The 22,663-nt window shown below is 41.9% G+C and overlaps 2 protein-coding genes across 2 annotated transcripts; one reads left to right on the forward strand and one right to left on the reverse strand.

Moving 5' to 3' along the window:
- Positions 1–278: 278 nt before the first annotated feature.
- Positions 279–15,572, forward strand: hspa12b (heat shock protein family A (Hsp70) member 12B). Its single transcript, XM_042512191.2, has 14 exons — positions 279–807; positions 2,150–2,213; positions 2,694–2,776; positions 3,303–3,427; positions 3,518–3,704; positions 4,001–4,105; positions 4,362–4,478; positions 5,496–5,673; positions 9,063–9,149; positions 10,478–10,582; positions 10,654–10,912; positions 11,001–11,104; positions 12,520–12,710; positions 12,783–15,572. The coding sequence occupies exons 2-14, from the start codon at positions 2,168–2,170 to the stop codon at positions 13,257–13,259; spliced, it is 2,064 nt and encodes a 687-aa protein (XP_042368125.2). The 5' UTR covers positions 279–807; positions 2,150–2,167; the 3' UTR covers positions 13,260–15,572.
- A 270-nt stretch (positions 15,573–15,842) lies between these two features.
- Positions 15,843–21,896, reverse strand: cct7 (chaperonin containing TCP1, subunit 7 (eta)). Its single transcript, XM_042512163.2, has 12 exons — positions 21,825–21,896; positions 20,004–20,087; positions 19,820–19,889; positions 19,624–19,730; positions 19,348–19,526; positions 19,043–19,214; positions 18,232–18,396; positions 17,929–18,117; positions 17,577–17,674; positions 17,349–17,481; positions 16,793–16,999; positions 15,843–16,688 (listed from the first exon to the last, which is right to left on the reverse strand). The coding sequence occupies exons 1-12, from the start codon at positions 21,828–21,830 to the stop codon at positions 16,461–16,463; spliced, it is 1,638 nt and encodes a 545-aa protein (XP_042368097.1). The 5' UTR covers positions 21,831–21,896; the 3' UTR covers positions 15,843–16,460.
- Between the last annotated feature and the right edge of the window lie 767 nt (positions 21,897–22,663).

The raw sequence follows: 22,663 nt of genomic DNA on the forward strand, positions 1-22,663 counted from the left end.
TCCTGCTTTTGTCCACAAAGTTAGAAAGTGTGCATAAAGGTTATGAAAAGGTCACAGGAGCATTAACAAGAAAAGTAAAAGGCTAAAAAGAAAGAAGTAGAAGCAGACAAAGAACGAAAAGCAATTCAAAGAAAGCCACAGAGAGAAGAGACATAAAGATGAAAAGAGAAACAAAGAGGAAGACAGGAAGTGATAATTAAACAGAGGAAGGATAGATATGGAGGAGTGGGAGGGGATAGAGAGGGCAAGATGACTTAACTGGGATTCACTGCCTGTTCAGGAATACTCCACCCTCAGTCTCCAACACACATTTTCCCAGTGAGGTAAATCCCCCAGCATTCCCCCCATATGTGCTGTCACAGCCCTCCCACTCCTGCAACTCGCGTGTGTGTATGTGTGTGTGTGTGTCACCACTTTTCTCTGACATTCCTATGCAGAGCGGAGAGGCGGCGAGTTCGGCTGCAGAGAGACAGAACTACAAATCCAACTCATTAGGAAAAGTGTAGATTTTCTCAAAAGAAGACGAGAAAACTCGACAAATTCTCTTTAAGCTGCAATTCGTTTCTCCATCCATGACTTGTCGTGATTCCAGTTTTGGGAAAACTACCTGCAAGTCAGCTGGGAAGTCTTACATTCTGAACAAGGGATTTCTAGAGAGCATCCTATTGTATCCAGTCAGTTTCCTGCTGCTCCTCTCTCCATCGTCCTCCCAGGAGACAAGGTCCAAACTTCAGACTGCGGAGTTTGGAATATTTTTGCAGAGGCAAAAGAGGACAAGGGCATAGTGTTGCAACAGCATACAAAGAGGTGAGTTAACATTAAAAAAAGGGAGTATTAATGCACTTTTTAGAAGCAGTTTTGTGCAGAAGGCATCTGTAAAAACCTGTATTGTCTGCAGTCCTTTGAGTTGTCCTTTAGTCTCTCAACTGTTAACTTGCATAATCTTAGTATTTTTGCATTAATGTCTCTGTTACACGCAAATAATGCCCGTCTCTCCAGTAAATCTACCGTATACTTCAAAGTTTGAGAGCTCTACTGTTAATGGTGCATAAAAGTGGAGCGTGTTGCACAATGTGCCCGTAATGCACCGTCTCAGGGGAGTCCAAGTTGCTTGTTCTGCTGATCCCCTGCTTGATCTGAGTCGTGTGTCTGAGAAAGAGAGAGAAGAAAAGAGTTCAGGGGCAAGGAGGGATGTAAATTGTCCACGGCACACTGATCTTAAAGAGATGAAAGAGGAAAAAGAAAAGTGTGTGCAGGAGAGATGAAGCAGTGCAGAGACGTGGAGTTGCATCCTCTCTGGTTTTATCATCAAATAGCGAGGACAGACGCTGGGAACGAAAAGCCAGGGATGCATGCATGCACATTCAGATGTTTCAGGCAAATGCTTGAATAAATGCACACAGATGTTGCATGCATGTACGCAAAGAAAGGATGTCAAACTAACTTAGGGTTTCTTTCTTTCTCTCACTTTCTCAAGCACACACACACACACACACACACACACATACACTCAACAGAAAGCGATTTAAACAAACACAGCTTTGTTTGATTGCACTTGTCTGTTTAGTTTTCCCTTAGCTCAGATCACACACTGATCCAGTGATTCCCAGCAGCGCTGCAAGACAACGCACAAACACACTAGGTACCCACGACTGCATACACACACACTCATATGTATGGTTGAATAGTAGATACACTCCATATCTTTTTCTCTTGTCACATTTGCTCTTATGATAGTATAAATGTGAATGAAAGCTGTGCAAATCATTCATCAAGTTACTGTTAACAGTTTCTCTCACTTGTCTACATATTTTCTTGTTTGTTTAATACAGACAGGCAGTTGATGCACATCATAGCCACATAGCATTCTGATCCATGAACGTACACTAGAAAGCTTCCCCAAGGAACTGACCCAACGCAACCCGTCACTGGCTCCTGAGCAGTTGTAGTAGTTTGGAGCTAGAAGTTCAAATGTGCTGTGACAGTTGGGTGTGTCTTTTTTACTTCCTCTTTGGCCGAAGAATATCTTTGGGGTGTCCAAAATTGCTCCCTATTCACTAGTGCACTATATTTATTTCATGTGGAAGCCATAAAGCAGAGAGTTCTTCATAAGTTATTATATATGCATCGTGTTTGTGTTTCTCCGTAGATCCTGGCTCCTGTAAAGATGGCTTACGTGGTGCAGCCAGACGCGGAGAGCTTGCAGATACCCGGTGAGACACAGATACAGTACTGTACAGTTTATGTTTCATTACCATGGCAACTTGGTCAAAATGACTCACTTCTCTTTCCTTCTTTATCATTTGGAGCATGAACATGCTGACCTTTCCATGTCCCTCTCCCACTCGGGAATATTACTCACATCACATTCCAGTGACATTCCAGTCATTCCAGTTCATAATAAATATCCAACCTAGAGAGCTTCAAGTCAAGTGCATGAGAAATAAGGTTTTGTCTGCATGTTAGCAGCTGATGACAGGCCATAAACGGCTCTTTCCTTGTGATAAGGGAGTTTTCACATGGCTGCATATCGCTTTAAACACACACACATTTTTGGCTTTTCCATCTGTTTTCCAGTGGAGTACGTGTGGCGCATTTCCAATGCTGAAACATTTTTATAATGAGATTTTAATACTTAGCCACTGCTGCAGATCGTTACATTTCTCTGTCCTGTCTTCTCCATTAACTCCCAGGTGATAATTTATCAACCCCTTCATCGCCTGCCACTGCTAGGAATGACTGCAGCATCACACCCATCACTCCCTTACCCTCACCGGTAACTATGCACACAGACACAGACACAGAGACACACACACACACACACACACACACACACACATTCACCACAGACACTCCTACACACCCTTTCCACTTACTTATTTTCTTGATATAGCGCTCCTAAACACAACCTGTAAACCCACATCCACTTCTCACTGTTATTAGTGGTTTATAATAACACTTAACTCTGAGTTTAAAGTGAAGTGTAAACGTAAAGTAGGTGCCCAATAAAGACTACATTCTGCGGTGAAGAAATATCCACAGTTTGGCACTAAAGGAGTCGAGGAGAGGAGATCTCCAAGCCAACTTGCAAATTCTACACTGTTTCCACTCATAGAAACTAGTTACTGCTGAAATGTGAGAAGCATTTTTTTTAAATCCCACCCATGCTTTCTCTGAGAGTCTGCAGCCATGTTTGCAGCTCTGTGAGTTGGTACTTAGGCACAGCAGTGATTTGAGCTATGGGTAGTTCTTCTCCCATCAGTACCAGCTACAACTCAGACTCATTGCCCTGTCTCTCTCAGAGGGTGGAGGTCAGACCCAGGATGTCCTGTCCGTTCTCAGTTGTGGTGGCAATCGACTTTGGGACGACCTCCAGTGGCTACGCGTTCAGCTTCACACAGGATGCAGAAGCCATCCACATGATGAAGTAAGAGTCTGTGCGTATGTTGTCTTTAATTCTACTCTATTTTTCTTCTACCCTTGACCTGATTCAACCTTTTTCCTCTAATCCATTCAGGCGCTGGGAGGGTGGGGACCCCGGGGTGGCCAATCAGAAGAGTCCAACATGCCTGCTGCTGACTCCTGATCTGCGGTTCCACAGTTTTGGGTTTGCGGCACGGGACTTTTACCATGACCTGGACCCAGAGGAGGCCCGACACTGGCTCTACTTTGATAAGTTCAAGATGAAGATCCACAGCACGAGTGTAAGAGAGATCAGGAAAATCAGATAAGAAAGGTGGAATATATGGGCAGAAGGTCATCGATACATAATACATCCAGACTAATTTTACACATCTAGATCCAGTTGCATAGTAGGAAGTGTAGGATCAAATGTTTTTTAAGCTTTAACTAAATTAGGGATTAAAAATCAAGATAGCTTGCCTCTTCTGCTTCAGTTTTTGACATTCAGTCATTTAAAATCTGTCCCTGGTATACATAAATACTAGGGTATCCCATTTAAAACTTTAAGCATCAGAAAGATTACTTGTTCTTGCTGCAGGACCTCACCATGGAGACCGAGCTTGAGGCGGTCAACGGTCGGAGGGTCAGAGCCATCGAGGTGTTTGCTCATGCCTTGCACTTCTTCAGGGAACATGCCTTAAAGGTGCACTTTAAAGCCACGGTTTATGAATGCAGTATGGTGCCTCACGATTGTGGACATGTTTGTACACTGTTTAAATATACTGTATGTGTGTGGTTTATTTAGAGCAGGTTTGTATGTGTAAACCTTTACTTCACAAGCTAAAGGAGAGCTGACTTTAAATATATGCTGCGCTGTAGCTCATGAGGTGCTTTGCTTTGACTCAAGCTCACATCTCGAGTGTTTTACAAAAGAAGGTGTTGTACTGATTCTGTTTCAGGAGGTGAAGGACCAGTCATCATCAGTGCTGGAGGGAGAGGAGATCAGATGGGTAATCACCGTCCCTGCTGTGTGGAGACAACCTGCCAAACAGTTCATGAGAGAGGCTGCATACCTGGTAGGAACACAAAGGGTTACATCTAAGTAACATCTATGTGTGTGTGTGTGTGTGTGTGAGAGAGAGACAGAGAGAGGAAGAACAACACTGAGATGGAAAGAAAGGCAAAGTAAGCATGAGGTAAAGGCTCACTGATTAATGTTCCCATGGAATATCTACACACATACACTCTCACACACAGAGATCATCACGCTGCACTTTTGCCTTTATCCCGCCTGTGTGTCTTCCCACCAACACTCGCACACTGTATGTGTCACAATGACTTGTAGGAAGTGTGTGTACATGGACAGGAATTCAGGGGGGCCTATCACAATACACATCAATGAGAATAGACTGACCCATGTATGTACTTGCGTGGTACATATGCAGTAGTGCATGGGAAAAACTGTGTCAACCAACTTACTTTAAATGTCATGCTATCATCGTTCTCTCTCTGTTTAATTTTTTCACACACACACACGCACTCAGCGTTATCTCTGATCTGCCCCTCACTCACCTGGGTTCATACATTAATAGTCTAATGCATACATACTCAAATGTAACCCTGACATATACGCACACACGCCCTGCGCTGGCTCCCGACCCGAGGCTGTCGGGGTGTGTGTGCTTCCTGCTGGTGATGATGTCATCACAAGTGAACAATGAGGGAGACCGGCGTACAAACACAGGAAGTGGTGTCCAGACCCCCGCCCTGCACACACACACACACACACACACACACACATCATTCTAGCCACTCAACTTTACACCCAATACATCAAGGCTAATGCTTATATACCAGCTCTGCCCTCCTAATGGCACTTAGTACATGTATAAACACACCAAGCTGTTTCTACATACATGTCTAAAAGCATGACGGATGTCTGTGAACTGCTTTTTTCACAGCTAGCATGTCTAACTGTTTTCCGTTCTCTTCTTCAGCCCCCAAATGTCTCAATACCATTATGAGCACTGCAGAATAATGAAATTCTGCTTGTAAAATTTTCTCTTCCTCCCTGTTGGTCTGTTGTCCTCCAGGCTGGTCTGGTGTCTCCTGACTGTCCTGAGCAGCTTCTCATTGCTCTGGAACCCGAAGCAGCATCCATTTACTGTCGCAAGCTCCGCCTCCATCAGGTGCTTGACCTGAGCTTGCAGCCAATCACAAATGGTTTAGATCCAGAGGGGTCCCGGCCCTTCGACTCCAGCTTCAGACAAGGTAGTGAAGAGGCCGTGTGGGTCCGTCTGTGTGTACTTTTTTTGTGTATGTGTGTCTTCTTGTAGACGTTGTCATTAGCACAAGCATAAAACCACACAGTGTTCCTGGAAATGTTGTTGTTGGATTTCACTTGGGGATTGTGGTTTTATGCAAAAGACAAACTGTATTTGTGTGTGTGCGCGTGTGTGAAAGAAAGAGATCTGACTTGAGATACTACTTGTGGTTTTTCCTCAGATGACTTTGCAGTTGTGTGTGTGTGTGTGTGTGTGTGTTTGTGTGTGTGTGTGTGTGTGTGTGTGTGTGTGTGTGTGTGTGTGTGTAGTGTGTAGTGTGCGTGGAGTGCGGGGTGTACTCAGTTACACAGTGCTTTGTAGACCCCATATTTATTATTTGGAGTGGATAAACTACTTTTTATATAAAAAATGTGTTTTTTTATGAGGTGTTCTATATCTTCAATGTATTTTGTGGCAATATTGCTTTTTAATCTATTATTGTGAAGTGAGAAATGTATTTTGGGCATCCGGGGTTGATTTTCTGCATAGACAATATTAGGTGTCTGTCAGTGAGAGCACAATTGCATGAAACTCTTCTGGTTAAATCACTAAGTCAGAAGATAAAAAGCTGTGTTACAAAATATCTGGTTCCTTCATGAAAAGTCAAAGATACAAACATATGGTTGTTTTAAAAAATCCTTAAAATGTTGTTGTATGTGCAACTGAAGGTGGGCTTTGTCAAAAAAAAAACAACAAAAAAAAACATATACAACAATCTGTTCTTTAAATTAGATTCTGGTTCAATAACTGTAGCACAAAGTTAAGTTCATAAGTGCAATGGGGAAGTGTCTGATTTGAGCCTCTGACTTGCTTTTCCTACAGCACTTTATAGCATTCAGTGGCTACAAGCTGTAAACACATCAGTGATATATAATGTGTTACATTATAGAGTTGATTTGGTGCATGTGTAAGTGGACAGTTCCCTATTGCACATCAAGAAGATGCAAAGCAAAATTAGATTTCATTTGATGTTGGGTTCTGGCCATCCAAATAATGTAAGTTCCGTATTAACACACTTTTCAGCTATGTTTTGGTCTGCACTCTCGAGCATCATGAGATCAATAGATCTGAGTCAATAGGTGCTATATGCTTCACTCTGTATGTCATCTGTCATTTGGTGCATGGCAGGTTGTCAGAGCTTTTTTGCCAAGTAGTGGCTTATTGGGCCCATGAGTTTTTGGTGTTTAATCAAATGCCAGGAGAGAAACTTTAATATTATAAGTAGTCATTTGACCTAATGTTGCTATAAAAATACTGCGATGGGAATTTACAGTGGAGTAAAATACTTCCACAGCCTGCAACTCCTATCGCTTTGCAGCCTCATAGCATGTGGATCAAAAAGCTTATTGGAGTGTATAAAAGTGACTTCTTAAAAAAAAGGTATAACTTTTACCTCAGTGGAAACAATTCTGTAATATTGTCACAACTCTACATTAAAGCTGCATTGACAACATTTGTGTTTGCAACAGTTACAGGAAAATGCTACTAAAACACAGCAAAGGAACAAAGAGAGATTTCAGGCTGGGGAAACAGGAGACTGATGCATAATTCAGCGAACGAACATGCTGTCCAAAATCCCCTGCACAAGCCCACTTATACATATGCAGTCAGTGACACACACACACACACACACACACACACACACACAAAGAACATTTACACGCACAACGACACACACTATACACAGGATATTGTAATTGGAACAAGGTGCAGGGAGACTATGATCTCACCCCCTCCCGGCCTGTCATTCTCCCTCTCCTTCACTCACATCTATTTTTCTTTTTCTTTTCCCTCTGTCGTTTGAGCATTTCCTCCCCCCTCTAACTTTCTTTTGCCAGGCCGTACACTCTGCAAGGTCTCTGCAGACACACAAAACACAGCGCAAACAGACATTATGGTATTTACACACTTAGAAACACACACACTTGGCATCACGATTGTGTTTTTTTACTATCTTTAGCTTTTATTCCACCTCATTTCGTCTCCAAAGATAGCACAGGGGAATTATTAGCACACACACACACACACACACACACACACACACACACAAATACACACATACATTTTCTTTTCTGCTGTTTCATGTAAATGGTTTCCAGACTTGCAATTTATCCATCACCCCCATACAGAGGCACACACGCACACATAGACGCACACACACAGAGGCACATACATTACCCCCTGCGTCATCCAGTCTTAAAACAACTGAATGAGTATTTGCTTTCAAGACAGTGTAGTCATTGTTTTTCTTTCTTTGTTTTTTTCTTTTCCTTATCCACAAATCTATTTTACTTTTTCTCTTATTCTAATTATCGTGGTGTGTAGTCCTCATGGGGTTTGAGGGAACATGATAAAAACCACTGCTACCTAAATTATACAAACACTTCACTCCAGACTGTCAAACCTGTTACAACACACTCACACCCTTTTACATCAGGACAACAACCCTGTCAGAGAGTTTGGGTTTTTAAAAGCGAGAGAGAAAATTCTTACATCTAACATCCTCCTTTCACTTCTTTGATCTGCAGTTATTTTGCACCTTAAATCCATTATGTCTCATTTTATGGGCTCACTTGCATTTATGGAGGCATATGAGCGTATCTGCTCTGTCAAACGGGCTGTCAGGTGTTTTGTATTTCTGTCAGCTGCATTTGAGCATGTTCTGTTTTTGTTGGCCTCCATCCATCTTCTGTCCTCTTAACCTGCCAGTCAGGCAGTTAACATGTCGAGAGCGAAGAGAAAGCTGAAATTTGAGAGTGTTTCCAACAAATTGCTTCTGTCATGCAAAAATATTCAGACTCTCGTTTTGGTGTGTTTCTCTTGTTTGAATTAAATTGAAAGACTATTCAGTGGGTAAATGTCATGACCTCACTGGTTGTGAAACTTGTCTAAATCTTACTATATGTAATAAAGAAAACATTAGTCCTTTAAATTTTTTTTTCGGCATTGAGCATTCATTAAACATAAACCTAAGCATCTGATCACACAATATGTTTAAACAGAATTACTAAAACAATGCGTGACTGCTGGTGCATTGAGGTGAAAGGTAGTGATTACTCTCTGGGCCCACAGCTGGAGAGAGTCCATAAAAATTCTTGTTCAATTGTTATGTTTAGATAAGGGGGGGCAGTGCAATATTTCAAGGGGCCAAGAACTCCAACTTGTGCCCCTGGGACCCAGAGATCTTTGCTATGCCCCTGGAGAACTGGAGAACTTAACCATTTTTTAACATTTAACCATTGACACAATGACATAAATGCTTTGTGCATGTACAACAGAGATTTAATGTCAATATCAAACACATAAATACTGAAGTATGTTTAATGTTTGTTGCAGCGAGGGAGCAGTTGAGGCGATCCAGACACAGCAGGACCTTCCTGGTGGAGAGTGGAACTGGAGAGCTGTGGTCAGAGCTGCAGACTGGTAAGACTCTGTGTGAATGTGTGTGAATGTGTGTGAATGTGTGTGTGTGTGTGTGTGTGTGTGTGTGTGAGAGAGAGAGAGAGAGAGAGAGAGAAAGAGAGACCCCACATGTTGGAGATATTGATGATTTTGACTTTTAACCCTCTCTGGCTGACAAAGAGAAGCAGACACATCTACCCTGTTATTTCTACCAACCCTCAGCTTTATTTACTGCTTTCACTGTGTTCTTCTCTAGTTCAGCGTGGTTGTTGTTGTCACCCACTGTCTACTATAACATGGGAATTGAGATTTTGAGAATAAGTCCCAATATTTTGAGCAAGAACAAGACTAAATGTTACAAGAACAAAGTCAGAATGTCAAAAAAAGTTTGAGTTTAACAAGAATGGGGTTGTAATATGATAAAAAATAAAATGCTAATATGTTTTAAAGGTCCAACAACCAGTCTGTCACTCTACACTACCAAACACAGCTGTTACTCACGAAATGTACAGCCCACATTGTCCATTTTTTTTCCTGGTTTCAAGATCTGAGGGATAATCAAACTCACACATTTCTGTGGTTTTTACTCACAACCTTTTTTCTCTGTTGAGCCATGACAATCTGAGGAGCCACGCGTCCCTACCCACCCCTTCTGCTCCCTTTCCTGTCCACACACACACACACACACACACACACACACGTACGCACATGCACACAGGAAGGACCCAGCCCATGGGACACTGCATCTGCACTGTAAATAAACCAAAGAAGTAGAAACTCTGGTTTATGGTCCTCCTCTTCTGTCGGACCCTTTTTTTAAAAAAATTTCCTCTTCATTTTTTGTTGCTCAGACTTTTTGTCTTTCTCACTCAGTAATGCGTGGTTGGGGTGTGGTCAGCTGAACTCGGCGAAACTAAGCCGAAACTAGCTCGTATCGCTGAGCATATCGTAAACACACACGCTCGCAGAGGGAGAGCAGCAATCCCAGATGCCTGGAGGTTGTTTATGTTTCAGAGGCTGGTTGAAGAGTTTCAGGCGAATCACACACTCACGTACACGCACACACACACATGCACGCACGCACGCACGCACGCACACACACACACACACACACACACACACACACTGGAAACATGACATTTAGACATTCCACAAAAATGAAGACCGATCGTCCACAATTTCCTCCTGCAGATTTAGGAGAAACATGTTCTTACAATACTGACTGAAATATTTCCTGGCCCTGAAATCAAACTGATAGCAAGTTTATCAAAATAACAGATTTTATTAAAAAAAAGCCTAGCATTCCGAGGACACTGCAAGTATTAAAATTGTGCACTCTCTTTGTGTAGGTGACAGGTATATTGTTGCAGACTGCGGAGGAGGAACAGTTGACCTGACAGTTCATCAGATCGAGCAGCCACAGGGAACACTTAAAGAGCTCTACAAAGCTTCAGGTACACAACTCTACAATCTGCTGAAATACACACACAGAAACAGTTTTCCAAAGCTGTAGTTTTTCTTCCAGGTGGTCCGTACGGTGCTGTGGGTGTAGACCTGGCCTTCGAAGCCATGCTGTGCCAGATCTTCGGTGAGGACTTCATCCAGAGCTTCAAAGCCAAGCGGCCAGCAGCCTGGGTGGACCTCACCATCGCATTTGAGGCAAGGAAACGGACGGCGGCGCCGGGCAGGGCCAACGCCCTCAACATCTCCCTGCCCTTTTCTTTCATCGACTATTACAAGAGACACAGAGGGCAGAGTGTTGAGGCCGCCCTGAGGAGGAGCAAGTGAGTGTGAGCAGTTTAATTATAAAATGGATCAATTTGTTTGTAACATTAAAGATGTAAACTCTCCTCCTCTGCCTGTGTGTGTCAGTATGAACATAGTGAAGTGGTCATCTCAAGGTATGCTGCGGCTGACACAGGAAGCCATGAACGAGCTCTTCCAGCCCACCATCGCCAATATTGTGAAACACATTGGTGAGAAACACACAAAGACACGTTTACAGACTAGAGCAGCAGACACGGGGTTTGTTGTGACCAAGCAGCAACCACTGACTCTGAAAAATGAAGCCAACAGGGAAGTGCAGAAAAATGCAGTTCCTTGACTAACTCCAGAAGGCACTCAGTCCTCATAGACCCTCATGTTAAAATATCCAACTTTACAGCAGAAATAAACATGTTAACAGCCTGGTACAAAAATGCTTTTGGTCTCTATAGCTAATTTCAACATTCACGACAACTCTGCAGGCAGGGGTCAATTTTTATATCACGCATCCGTCATGAATGCTTTCACACAGAATGCCAGTATTGTACAGTTAAAAAACTAAATTTCTTCTCAGAACAATCAATATTTTTTAGTTTTGCACCTCAAATAAAGACATTATCCAATCATGTTGTGCTAATTAAAGAAGATTTTAGAAGTGGCTCCATAATCAGAACCAAGGCAGCAAACTTTATTACTTCTTTATAAAGCAGCAAATGCCAAATCCACTCCTTGCTTTCTTACTTTTCACAGTAAAAGCCCTCAATATATACAATGTGCGCCTGTTTACCAGAGGGAATACAAATTATCTGGGAGCATTTTGCTAAAAGAAAACTCAATAAAACAGCTTATGGTAGCCTATACAATAACTTTAGTCAGACAAAGTGCCAGACGCTCCTCTGGGTCAATAGGTAGTTTTCTTGAATTTGCATCCCTGCTGGTGAGCAAAACACTTCAGTGAACAACTGTTGCAACTGTTCAACTTCACAGTGCTGCAAGTGAAGCAAAATAGCAAAATACTGGCAGGTGACTACTTTGTATTTTCTTGTGGGTTATTTGTAATGTCTCCTGTGTGAACAGCATTAAAGTTAAGCATGGTTAAGAGGAAAGCTACTTTGAGACACAGGCTGTCTGTAAGGGGTCACACCTCGGGCTCTCGGATAGATCCACCCCTCGCTTCTCCACAGCTGCACCCTCTCATCCAAATACAGTCACCATGGGTCCTCAAACCAATTGGTGACATCATGGTGGCTGTGTCCCTTATTTTTATACAGTCTATGGTTTTGGCTCTCCCACACTGCCCAAACCCCTGACCTCACAGGAGGACACGTTGCCAAAACTGTCCACTGAGTGAGCTCCTCCTGGACAGTGTGAATCTAAATGGTGGTTTGTTATTTAAGCCTTGCTAAGAAAGAGCAGAAAAATGGAGTGTCTGTTTTAAATCAACCACATTCCAGCAGGGACTGGTTTTGTAGCATTTGGCTTTGTTGGCTTTTGTTGGATCATCATATGACAAAGAGTGGAAATATGAAACATCCAGTACAAGTACACAGAAATTCATGTCATACTCTCCATAAAGTGAAATTATTTGAAAGATCTTCCCTGTTTCTTCCTTTTCTCTGGCTGACAGAGGAACTGATGGCAAAGCCGGAGGTGCGCGGTGTGCGTTTTCTCTTTCTGGTTGGTGGTTTTGCAGAGTCGCCCATGCTACAGAAAGCCGTCCAGAGAGCGCTGGGGCGTACATGTCGCATCATCATCCCCCATGATGTTGGACTGACCATACTGAAAGGTGCCGTGCTCTTCGGTCTGGATCCCACTGTGGTAAGTGCTCAGAAAACACCTGTAAGTAAGGGAGCAGCTCTTTGACACGTTCTAACAACCTCTGTCTCCCAGGTCAGAGTGCGGCGATGCCCCCTGATCTATGGCGTTGGTGTCTTGAACCGGTTCGTAGAGGGACGCCACCCTCGTGACAAACTCCTCATCAAAGACGGTCGCGAGTGGTGCACCGACATCCTCGACCGCTTCGTCTGCGTGGACCAGTCGGTGGCCCTGGGCGAGGTCGTGAGGCGGAGCTACACGCCTGCTCGTCTGGGCCAGCGGAAGATCATCATCAACATCTACTGCAGCGCGACGGACGACGTCACGTACATCTCCGATCCCGGAGTCAGGAAATGCGGGACGATAACTTTGGACTTACCGGAACCATTACCGTCACCGGGGGCAGTGGGAGGAGCAGTGGGAGGAGTAGGCCCGGAGAGAAGAGAGATCAGAGCGACCATGCAGTTTGGAGACACGGAGATCAAAGTCACAGCCGTTGACGTCATGTCTAACCGCTCCGTGCGGGCTTCCATAGACTTCCTGTCTAATTGAGGAGGAGCAGGAAGTGGAGACGGGGATCGGAAGTCACAGAAAAAAACTGATTCTAGGGATGATAACTGAAGATAAAGCGGTACTTTGGGAGTGGGCAATATTTGTTTTGAGACTTTGCATTTTAAGAAGAAATTCACATCCTGTAATTGAGAAATTTGGGCTTTAAATTTACTCATTAGAGTATAAAAAGAGAACGAGAGGCACTTTTTTGTTTAAAAACTCTCCATCCTTCAGGAGTACACCCTCCTAAACAAATAAGTCTCCTGAAGGGTAGACGCCCTCTATGGACAAGAAAAGAAAACGTGTCTGCCTTCAGTGGAGTTTGTCATGTCACGCCATATAATGCCGTCACAGACATTTCCTGCCCAGAAAATATTCAGAGGAGAGAAGCTGGTGGCTGGGAGCACATCCCCGCTGCAACGAATAGATACCTTCTAGTAATTTAACCTGTCTGTGGTCTTTTTCAACTTGTTCTTTGTACTACCTAGACTAAGATTCATTCATCTTAACTGCTAAGTATGAAGGCTCTTCCCTCATATATTAAATTAAACTCAACGGTATCTCACAAGCTCTGGTCTTATACCTCATTTAAATGCTATTTCACTCTCCAAATCCAAGAGGAGATGTTGATACAAATACTTGGACTGAAGCTTTGTTGCTCTAATGTGACTGTGCTTGTGCGTGACCTAGTGGTCAAAAGACTGAACTACAAGGTGGAAATCATACAGGAAGTTAAAAGCTCTTTGGATGCGTCAAACACAACTACGAATCCTTCATTACAAGGACTGGCATTATTGCAGAATTTGCATGTTTATTACGAAGTACGTCACCATTTATGTTCACTGTTCAGTATCTGTAGTGTTTAACAGTTCAAGACATTTTTTTCTTTGCAAATTTGGATAAGAGCTTTATCTGTTTAACATGTATTTCCAGGTTATTCTTTACTTTTTGCATACAAAATGGTAAAATTTAAACCAATTTGATCCACTGGGGTTTTATTTTTAGAGAGAAGACAAGTTTTCAACTCACTGTCCACTTACGAGCCTTTCTCTGTGATTTAAGTCACATCTCTGATTTTAGCAGCTTATTATGGAGATTGCTCAGGAGTCTTCTAGTGTTAGTGTTAAAAATATTGTTTTATCATTATATATCAATCCTAAATCACTATTCATTTTCTGCGGTTTTGACACTGTGGGACCGTCTAAACCTTCTCGCTCTCTTATTGATAACTATAGTTGGTCTGCTGTTCTGTGCTGCTAACCACGAGAAGTCATCATGTTTTGCCGTTGTTATATTTAAACTTTTCATTAAAAAAATCAATAATTATGCTCTAAATGGTAATTTTCCCTGTGTTGTCGAAGACTGTATTGACTATTGATATTTTTCAAGGTATTGTATTTAAGTTAGACATTCCAGTACTGTGACAACACTACAGTCTTCATTAGAAGTTACCACATGTTAAAATGTAACTGAAGGTCATTACATGTGAGCAATCACCATGGCAACTGAATAAACTCCGCCAATGGAGCACAACAGGCAAGACAGCGCAGTTAAAAGCTTAAAATCTTCACTTCTTTTGTTTTGTTTTGTCTGTTGTTCTTTTGTATTGTCTGTACATTTTTTAACCAAGTGATCCTCTGCAGGAGCTTTAACTTTGCAACCTTAAAACATTGTGCCAAGTCACATTAAAGCTTAAAGTGTTGTCATGTTACATATGCTGTAATAAACTGTATTCATGTTTAAGTTCATGTTAAGTGACCTTATGGGAGAAAGATTAAGAACCACTGTATCATGTTCACCATGCTGACCTTTTGAGTTCTTTTGCAGCTTTATCATTCATTCATTGTCATTTCACTGCATGTGGTTGATGTATGATGTGTTGTTGCATTACGTTACTATGAGAGGCGTTTTGTAAATTTTCAGTAGTTTCAGTTGCACATTTTACATGTTTACAATTTACAGTGCATGTCAAAAAAACATATTTCTTACTATTCCTTAGCATTTAAGACTTTTGAATGATTGATTTAATACATTTAAAGGCTGTATTTTTAGATTAATGAATTAAATGCCTTTTAAGACTTTTTAAGGATCTGCAGGAACCCGGAAATCACTTGTTAGCCATTTCTAGCAGCTTTTATAATTTCCCATTTTTTTGGAGCATCACTTGAACACATCACTGGCATCTCATGATCCTCTCATTGAAAGCAGGTGTGTGATTAGTTAATTGGGAAGAAGCTTTGGAGGATGTCGTCTGTAACCACAGTGTTTTTTGGTCAAATCTGTTTTACTGTTTGATAAATTGTTTTGTTTTTGGTTCGTTTGTTTGTTTGGTTTTTTTGCCCCATTGATTTGAACTGTTTTTTGGAAAGGCTTGTTTTATTTTGGGGTATTTTGATTGCATTTGACAAATAAGTTCAGCATCACGCAGCAGCTCTTCAAACATCCTGCAGTCAATGAACAAGTAACCGAAGTAACCAAATACAGCCAGTCGGTCATATTCCATGGCGTCTGTGGGCAGCTATTTCAAACTTATTTAGAAGCCGCAATACCATTGAAATTAACACACGTATGAAGAGTCAACAGTATGATTTCAGCTGTGAATTTATTGATAAGAATGGTCCAATAAATAGTTTCACACAGCTTTATCGATGAACTGCTCAACATCCTATCAGTGCTTTACTTCCCATGTTACACATCAGTTCGTCACAGAACACAAAACCAGATTAGAAATGATGGAAAGGCTGCTTCAGGTCATAGGAAGAGTGAACTTTGTGGGGACAGGAGTGTCTGATTCAAAACCAAGGGGGGACTATTTCAGTGTAACGTCTCAGTTAAATGGCTACACGTGGAAAGATGCAGTGCTCGAGGTCAACAAGTGAAAACATCAGTAAGAAAAAGCAACAGGTGACAAAGAAAACACAAGAAATGTAAGCCATCTTAAAAAAAAGTCTTGAAACAGCCAGATGAACTTCTCATTTCCCCCCTTTTATTTGTTTCTCCACACCTGCCATTTGCAATGTGACTGACGCAGAAACACCAAATTTTATCTAGAATTCAAATCCAAATGCACATCAAACCTGCCAAGCTACATCCAGCACGAGCATCTGTGTGTAAAACTAACCTGACGGTCACTGAAGACAATCTTCTACCTGCATTTGGATTTTAACGCCAGTTTAAAATGAGGTTCTGTTCTTGCTTCTCTTAGTGAGCGTGGGGTCTGCCGCGGCCTCTGCCCCTGCCGGCGCCGGGCGGTCCGTCCATACTGCTGCGTGGGTTCTTGATCGTCTCATCCACTGACAGGATGAGGCAGGCTGCCTCTGACGCCGCCGTCAGAGCGTTGATCCGCACGATGGACGGCTCCCACACGCAGGCGTTGAAGTTGTCTGCAATGTCTTCGTTGTTGATATCTACGCCGTACCACATGCCGCCCTGCAGCGAGACGACAGACGGAGCGCACAAAGTCAAACAGACCATAAAATGCATGTGCTTTAATCAAAGCCTTGTGTTTAAGGTAAGCGCGTTTTATTTCCCACCTGTGCGTGTTTGGCTCGCAGTTTGTTCAGGATGTTCGTGGCATCAAAGCCAGCGTTGTCGCACAGCTGTCTGGGGATGATCTCCAGAGCCTTGGCGTACGCTCCGATCAGCAGCTGCTGTTTTCCAGGGATGGTCCTGGAATAATCCCTCAGGTACTTGGAAAGCTCCATCTCTATGGCTCCTCCACCCGCTACGACGGAGTCGTTCTGGAAATGGAAATGATTATTGCTGTCAGTTGCTGACAGATAGACTTCTCAAAATTTTGCAATATTTAATACTAACCAATGAGACTACAATTTGATTCAGATTTTGCATGATTTGATTTGGACCTAGAAGCATTATTCAGTTTGATTTTTTAATTTTTTTTATTTAGCATCAAGAATCGGAAACGTTTAAAAAATTAAAAAATTAAAACTAGATGGAAACCTCCACACAACCGGTCATACAGATGAAGGAACAGTAACAGTGCTATTAATAAATATGACATTATGTACCAATAATGGCTGCATGTGATAAACACACACACACACACTTAAACTCCATGCGTCGACTGACCTTGATGGCTCTGCGCACGATCATGATGGCATCGTGCAGCGATCGCTCTGTCTCCTCTGTGAACTGTTCTGCTCCGCCCCTCAGGATGATGGTGCACGTCTTCGCCTTCGGACAGCCCTTAAAGAAGTTATACCTGCAGACACAGACGTGAGACGTGTGAGCTGACGCCTGGCTTACTCCAAATTTAATTCTCCGTAAGTAACAAAAGACTAAAACTCATCCCTTTACCTCTCTCCTCCAACCTGGACCTCCTCGAAGAGTTCACACTGTCCCAGGACGCTGTCTGTCATGGCGCCTACTGAGGTCTGGATGGAGCCGCCGCAGGCCTAGAAGTCACATTACACACAATTTAACTTGATAAAGATCATTGTAAACATAAGAAATGTGAGATTGCAACACACAAGTGGATTGAAACAAACTATATTTTTGTAGGCCTGTCACAAAAACAACTGTGTTGACAATTTTCAGTGAGTTTGGTGCAAACAGTCTGGCAAATATTCTAGTAATCCAGCTTCATCTTTTAGGAATACAGCTGAGTGGTTCAAAGATGTGGAATATTCAGAGTGTGTTTGTGTCCTACCATCATAGTCCTCTTCAGATCCTCCTCCTGCACCCTGCCAGCGCAGAACAGGTCTCTGTCAGCGAAGTACTGGGTGGCCACGTCACCGATGGGCAGCTTGGACAGAACCACCTTGGCTCCTGACTTATAGATCTTCTCCAGTTTGTCGTACAGGATGTTCCACTCTGCATCCACAATGGCCTGGTAGTCCTGCAGAGAACAGAGCAGAGACGGTTAAATATAATCACAGGGTGGGAGGAAGAAACTCATTTCACGGCACTTAATTTATTTCACATCCTGGTTGCTGTGCTGTGGTGTTCGTACCTCCACAGATTTCACGCGGACCTCGGCGTTGTCCTTCTCAGCCTTCAGCTCCAGCTCCACATTGAGCAAAGCAATCTTTGGATTCTCGTAGCGTTTAGGCTGCATCTCGAAGCCGGCGTAGGAGAAGGTCTTCTTGAATGCAACCCCAGAGATCAACTGGGAATCCTGTGAAATGAGAGTATGACATAGATGGATTTGCACTTCTTAAATTTCAACTCTTATTTCTTCGCCTAAATCCTCTGCGACTGACCTATTCGCTTGTTTCTCTAACTTCTCACTAGGCAGGTTTCCGTTACAGATTTTCACAACTCATTAGTGCCTCTTGTGATAACATTCTAAAAAGCATGGTGATGGATGCTCAAAACATTAGTAGGTTTATCTCTATAGAAACCGCCGCACTAGCCCTCATTATTTCCAACTAAAGGAGACGAAGGCGTGTTATGCGAGCACATTCCACAGAGGAATTGTGGATTAAAAACTTCCAGATGATCTGCTCAACTTTTGAAGATTATACGCTGCAATAACAGCTCCTGTAGCGTCTGCTGCATCATTCCTGAAAAAGTGTCTCCATTGCAGTTTTGCGAAATATGGCTTTTTCCAGTCACCTTAAATACCACCTCATGTAAACATAAAAACTTTTTGCAATAAATGGGAGATTGTTTTTTTTTTTTTATTGACATGTTTCAATTTGGTGTATTTTATATTTGCTGTTTCAATTTGCCCAATTTGAGGGTTAATGGAAACCTGCCTACAGCTGCTGTCATGTCTTCTAATAAACAATTTAAGACGCAGGTTTGGTAAAGATACAAACCTCAAGCGCTCCTCCCTGAACCTTCTTGATGCCGATCATCTTCAGAGACAGCAGCTCATCCAGAGACATGACGGCGTCCACCACCATTTTGGAGAAGAAATCCTTCTGACCGGCGATGAGTTTGGAGTTCAGGGCTGTGGCCGCGCACTTCTCCAGCAGCTGCCTCTGCTCTCTGACAGGAAGAAGAGCTTTTTCAAGCCAAATTTATCTCCAACTTAAGTGTTGTTATAATACTCAAAGGATAGTTCAAATCTCAAATTTGATGTAGCTGCAATGTAAATAACTTAACGGAAGGGAGCACTTACTGCTTGTCGTCTTTCTTCACAGGGACGGCGATCTCCTTGATCTTGCTGACAGCGAGGTTGGTGGCGGTGCGGAACGCTCTGATGATGGTCTGAGGGTGGAGACCCTCCTCCACGTACGGCTTCAGCTGCTTCAGGAACTCAGCAGCCAGGAGAGTGACGGAGGTGGTGCCGTCCCCGACCTGAGGGGGGGTACAAAGACAGAAATAAGATTATGTGAAGTTATTGCACGGCGTTTTGACGTCTTCATGCGTTCAAACTTTAAAACAACGTTCTCACCTCAGCATCCTGGGAGCGAGCGATGTCCACCAGGGTTTTGGCTGCAGGGTGGACCACGTCCAGCAGTTTCAGGATGGTGGCTCCATCATTGGAGATTGTGGCCTTTCCTGGAAAACACAATTAATCACAATTTTTTGGTAAGGGGAAATTCATCCTGCAATCCGTTCCTTTTAACCTTATCTACCTCCATCCTCACCTCTGCTATCCACCATCAGTTTGTCCATCCCCCTGGGCCCGAGGGTGGTCCTGACAGCCTCAGCAATCACCTGGAAAAAAAACAACCCAACAGGTACTTTTAGGCTGATTTAAAGTACATTTGGTAAACACGCACAGATGAAACATGACACAAGAATCAAGGTTGGAGAAGCTGTTTTTCTGACCTGGCAGGCATTGATGTTACTGACGAGCTGGGGAATGCCCTGAGACGTGTCTGTCCCCTCTTTAAGCAGGATAACCGGTGTGGGCTGGAGAGAAAAGGGGATAAAATGAAGATGGAAGAAAAGGTTATTGACAGAAGACAAACAGAAAAATATGAAGGAAAGAGAGTAAAATCAAGTAAGTTGAAGCCAAACCAATCACTAAAATAGGCCAGGTATACTATTGTAATTTATCCTGTTTATCTAAAAAAAAAAAACTGTCTTACACAGTTATGTTTCCATAGTTTACAATTTCCTGATCATCACACAACACAGAATATCAGTGGAAGCAGTAAGAAGCTCGACTGTAACCAAGTTCAGATGCAGAACAAATGGCAAAAAGCAACATTAACAACATTGTTTTCCTTTATTAAACTAGGGCTGAGCAATAGATCAATGTTGTGTTGGTGAAATCATCGTGATAAGAGCTGCACAATTAACTGAAATATTATCAAAATCACAATATGGCCAAGTGATCCAGGCTGATTTTTGATACAGGCCATATGCGCCATAACATATCATTATGAAAGAAGCATGGTGGTGTGAAAGAGATGCCCCTTACTACATATCATATTCCAGACGCAAACATAAATGCTTTTTTGGTACAGAGTAGATCCTAGCAATTTTTTTTCAGTGACAACATAATGCAAAAGTTAACTTTGACAAAATCACGACTCATATTGTACTCGCAATAACCGTCAAAATAATTGCAGTTTGATCTTTTTTTGCAAATCATGCAGCTAAAACCAAGATCATCGTATGTATAAATTGTAATCCTGCAAAATTCTGGTGTCAAAACTCATCACACTGGCACATTAAAAGCTATCAAATAAAAACCAAAAATGTGCAGCACACTTTATTTGTACTGGATGTTGGAATTTTGCTTAAGTCTTCATTGATTGTAATACCACAAAATCTGAAAAAATATTTAAATATTATATTGAACCGAGCCATACCCTCAGCTTATGAACACAGTCTATATGTTCTGGTTATATTATTTGACCATTTAAGGTTATACATACAGGCTGTGATGCTTTTGTCACTTATCAGATATGAGAGACATTGTCAAAAAACACATTTCTGTTTAAGCTGCAAATAATATTACACATTATACAGTAGCAGCCTACATACATAAGACTTTAATAGATTTTGTACTTATTTACTAGCTTCTTAACATGAGCTAGCATATTTTAGCAAATGACTGATTCACTTTGTCATGTCTTTGTTACTCTGCATCGGTCTTCAATCATGGCTACCAAATCTATAAACAAATACAGATGCCGAATGACCAATTGTTTGGTATTTAATGAAAGCAGACAACTCTTTAGCTACATAGTCAGACATGTTTCTTATAACATTAAAGCAGCTCATACAAAGAGGCTAAACACAAAGCAGCTAACCTGCTAACCAACAGAGCTGCAATGGCAGACGCTATCATAGCATATGACAGACAAATACTTATATTGAACAATCCTAAATTATGATCTCAAACAGTAGCCTGCAAAACGTAGTTCATCTTTAATCAATAGCTAACGGTAACATGTCAGCTAGCATCCCCGTTAGCATCGTATACGCCCATTGATGCCGGGTATCCTGCGAGGCTAACAGATTAGCTGACAATAAACCCGTTATTAAAGATCATCTTGACAAAATAATTGCTTCCAAACTACGCCATAAGGGACTCATCTAAACTGAGAATAGTCGGGGTGCAAATATCCGTTGACAAACTGAAGGATGGACATGGATTAGACATTTATGTTCGGGCATTAGTGCTAACTCACTCACCATCATCTTTGCAGTTCCTTCGAGAAGCTTTCCACCGGCATCCCATCCCACAATGCTTTTCGAAATCAAGAGCTGCCCGAGGTACGTTCAAGAACACGATGCGACGTTTTGTCAACGATATGAACATTTTTGTTTTACACATTTACACAAAGTAGATTTCTTTATAAGCAAGCCCACGTCATGATAGCTGTAAAACAGAGATTAAAAAAGCAAAACAATAATTATGCACGATTATAAAGCTTGTAACATGTTAGTATACAACATACATGGGTTTGTTACCATGTAATTATTAGTATTACCTGTGCTAGTATTACTTCCATGTATTTATTCTTAATATTTACAAGTGCAGTACATTGAAAACATCTCAAACATGGTGAAAAATCATACTGATATAATTATTCCATCATATATATAAGGGAATACCATTAAACAAATGGTATTAACAACAGTGAATTTTCATCATTTTTCTATTTAATACAAATAGTAATGTTATTATGGCAGCCATACTACCTTAACCATAAAAGGACGATTCAACTGTTTGACTGAGCATTGCTTTAGACAGTAAAAAAACAACAAAAAAACAAAATGACAAAGTTATATACAGCACAGAAGCAGCCATACAAACCATCATAAGCATCCAGTTCAGTTTGACTGTTATTAATACTCAAAAATTGCTGTATAAAGTTTAGCAATGTGGTGTTACATTGGCTGGAGGAGAAAAAATAATCAGTTTTCTAAACGTAAATTCTTTTGAACAAAATAAGGTCTTACTTGAATCTATAGAAAAGAATGGTCCATTATTTTGGAAGACATCATTCCAGTGTTTCATTTTATAGCAA

This window comes from Plectropomus leopardus, chromosome 23 (assembly GCF_026936395.1).
Source record: "Plectropomus leopardus strain MGB_pleo_1.0 chromosome 23, ASM2693639v1, whole genome shotgun sequence".
Taxonomy (NCBI): domain Eukaryota; kingdom Metazoa; phylum Chordata; class Actinopteri; order Perciformes; family Serranidae; genus Plectropomus; species Plectropomus leopardus.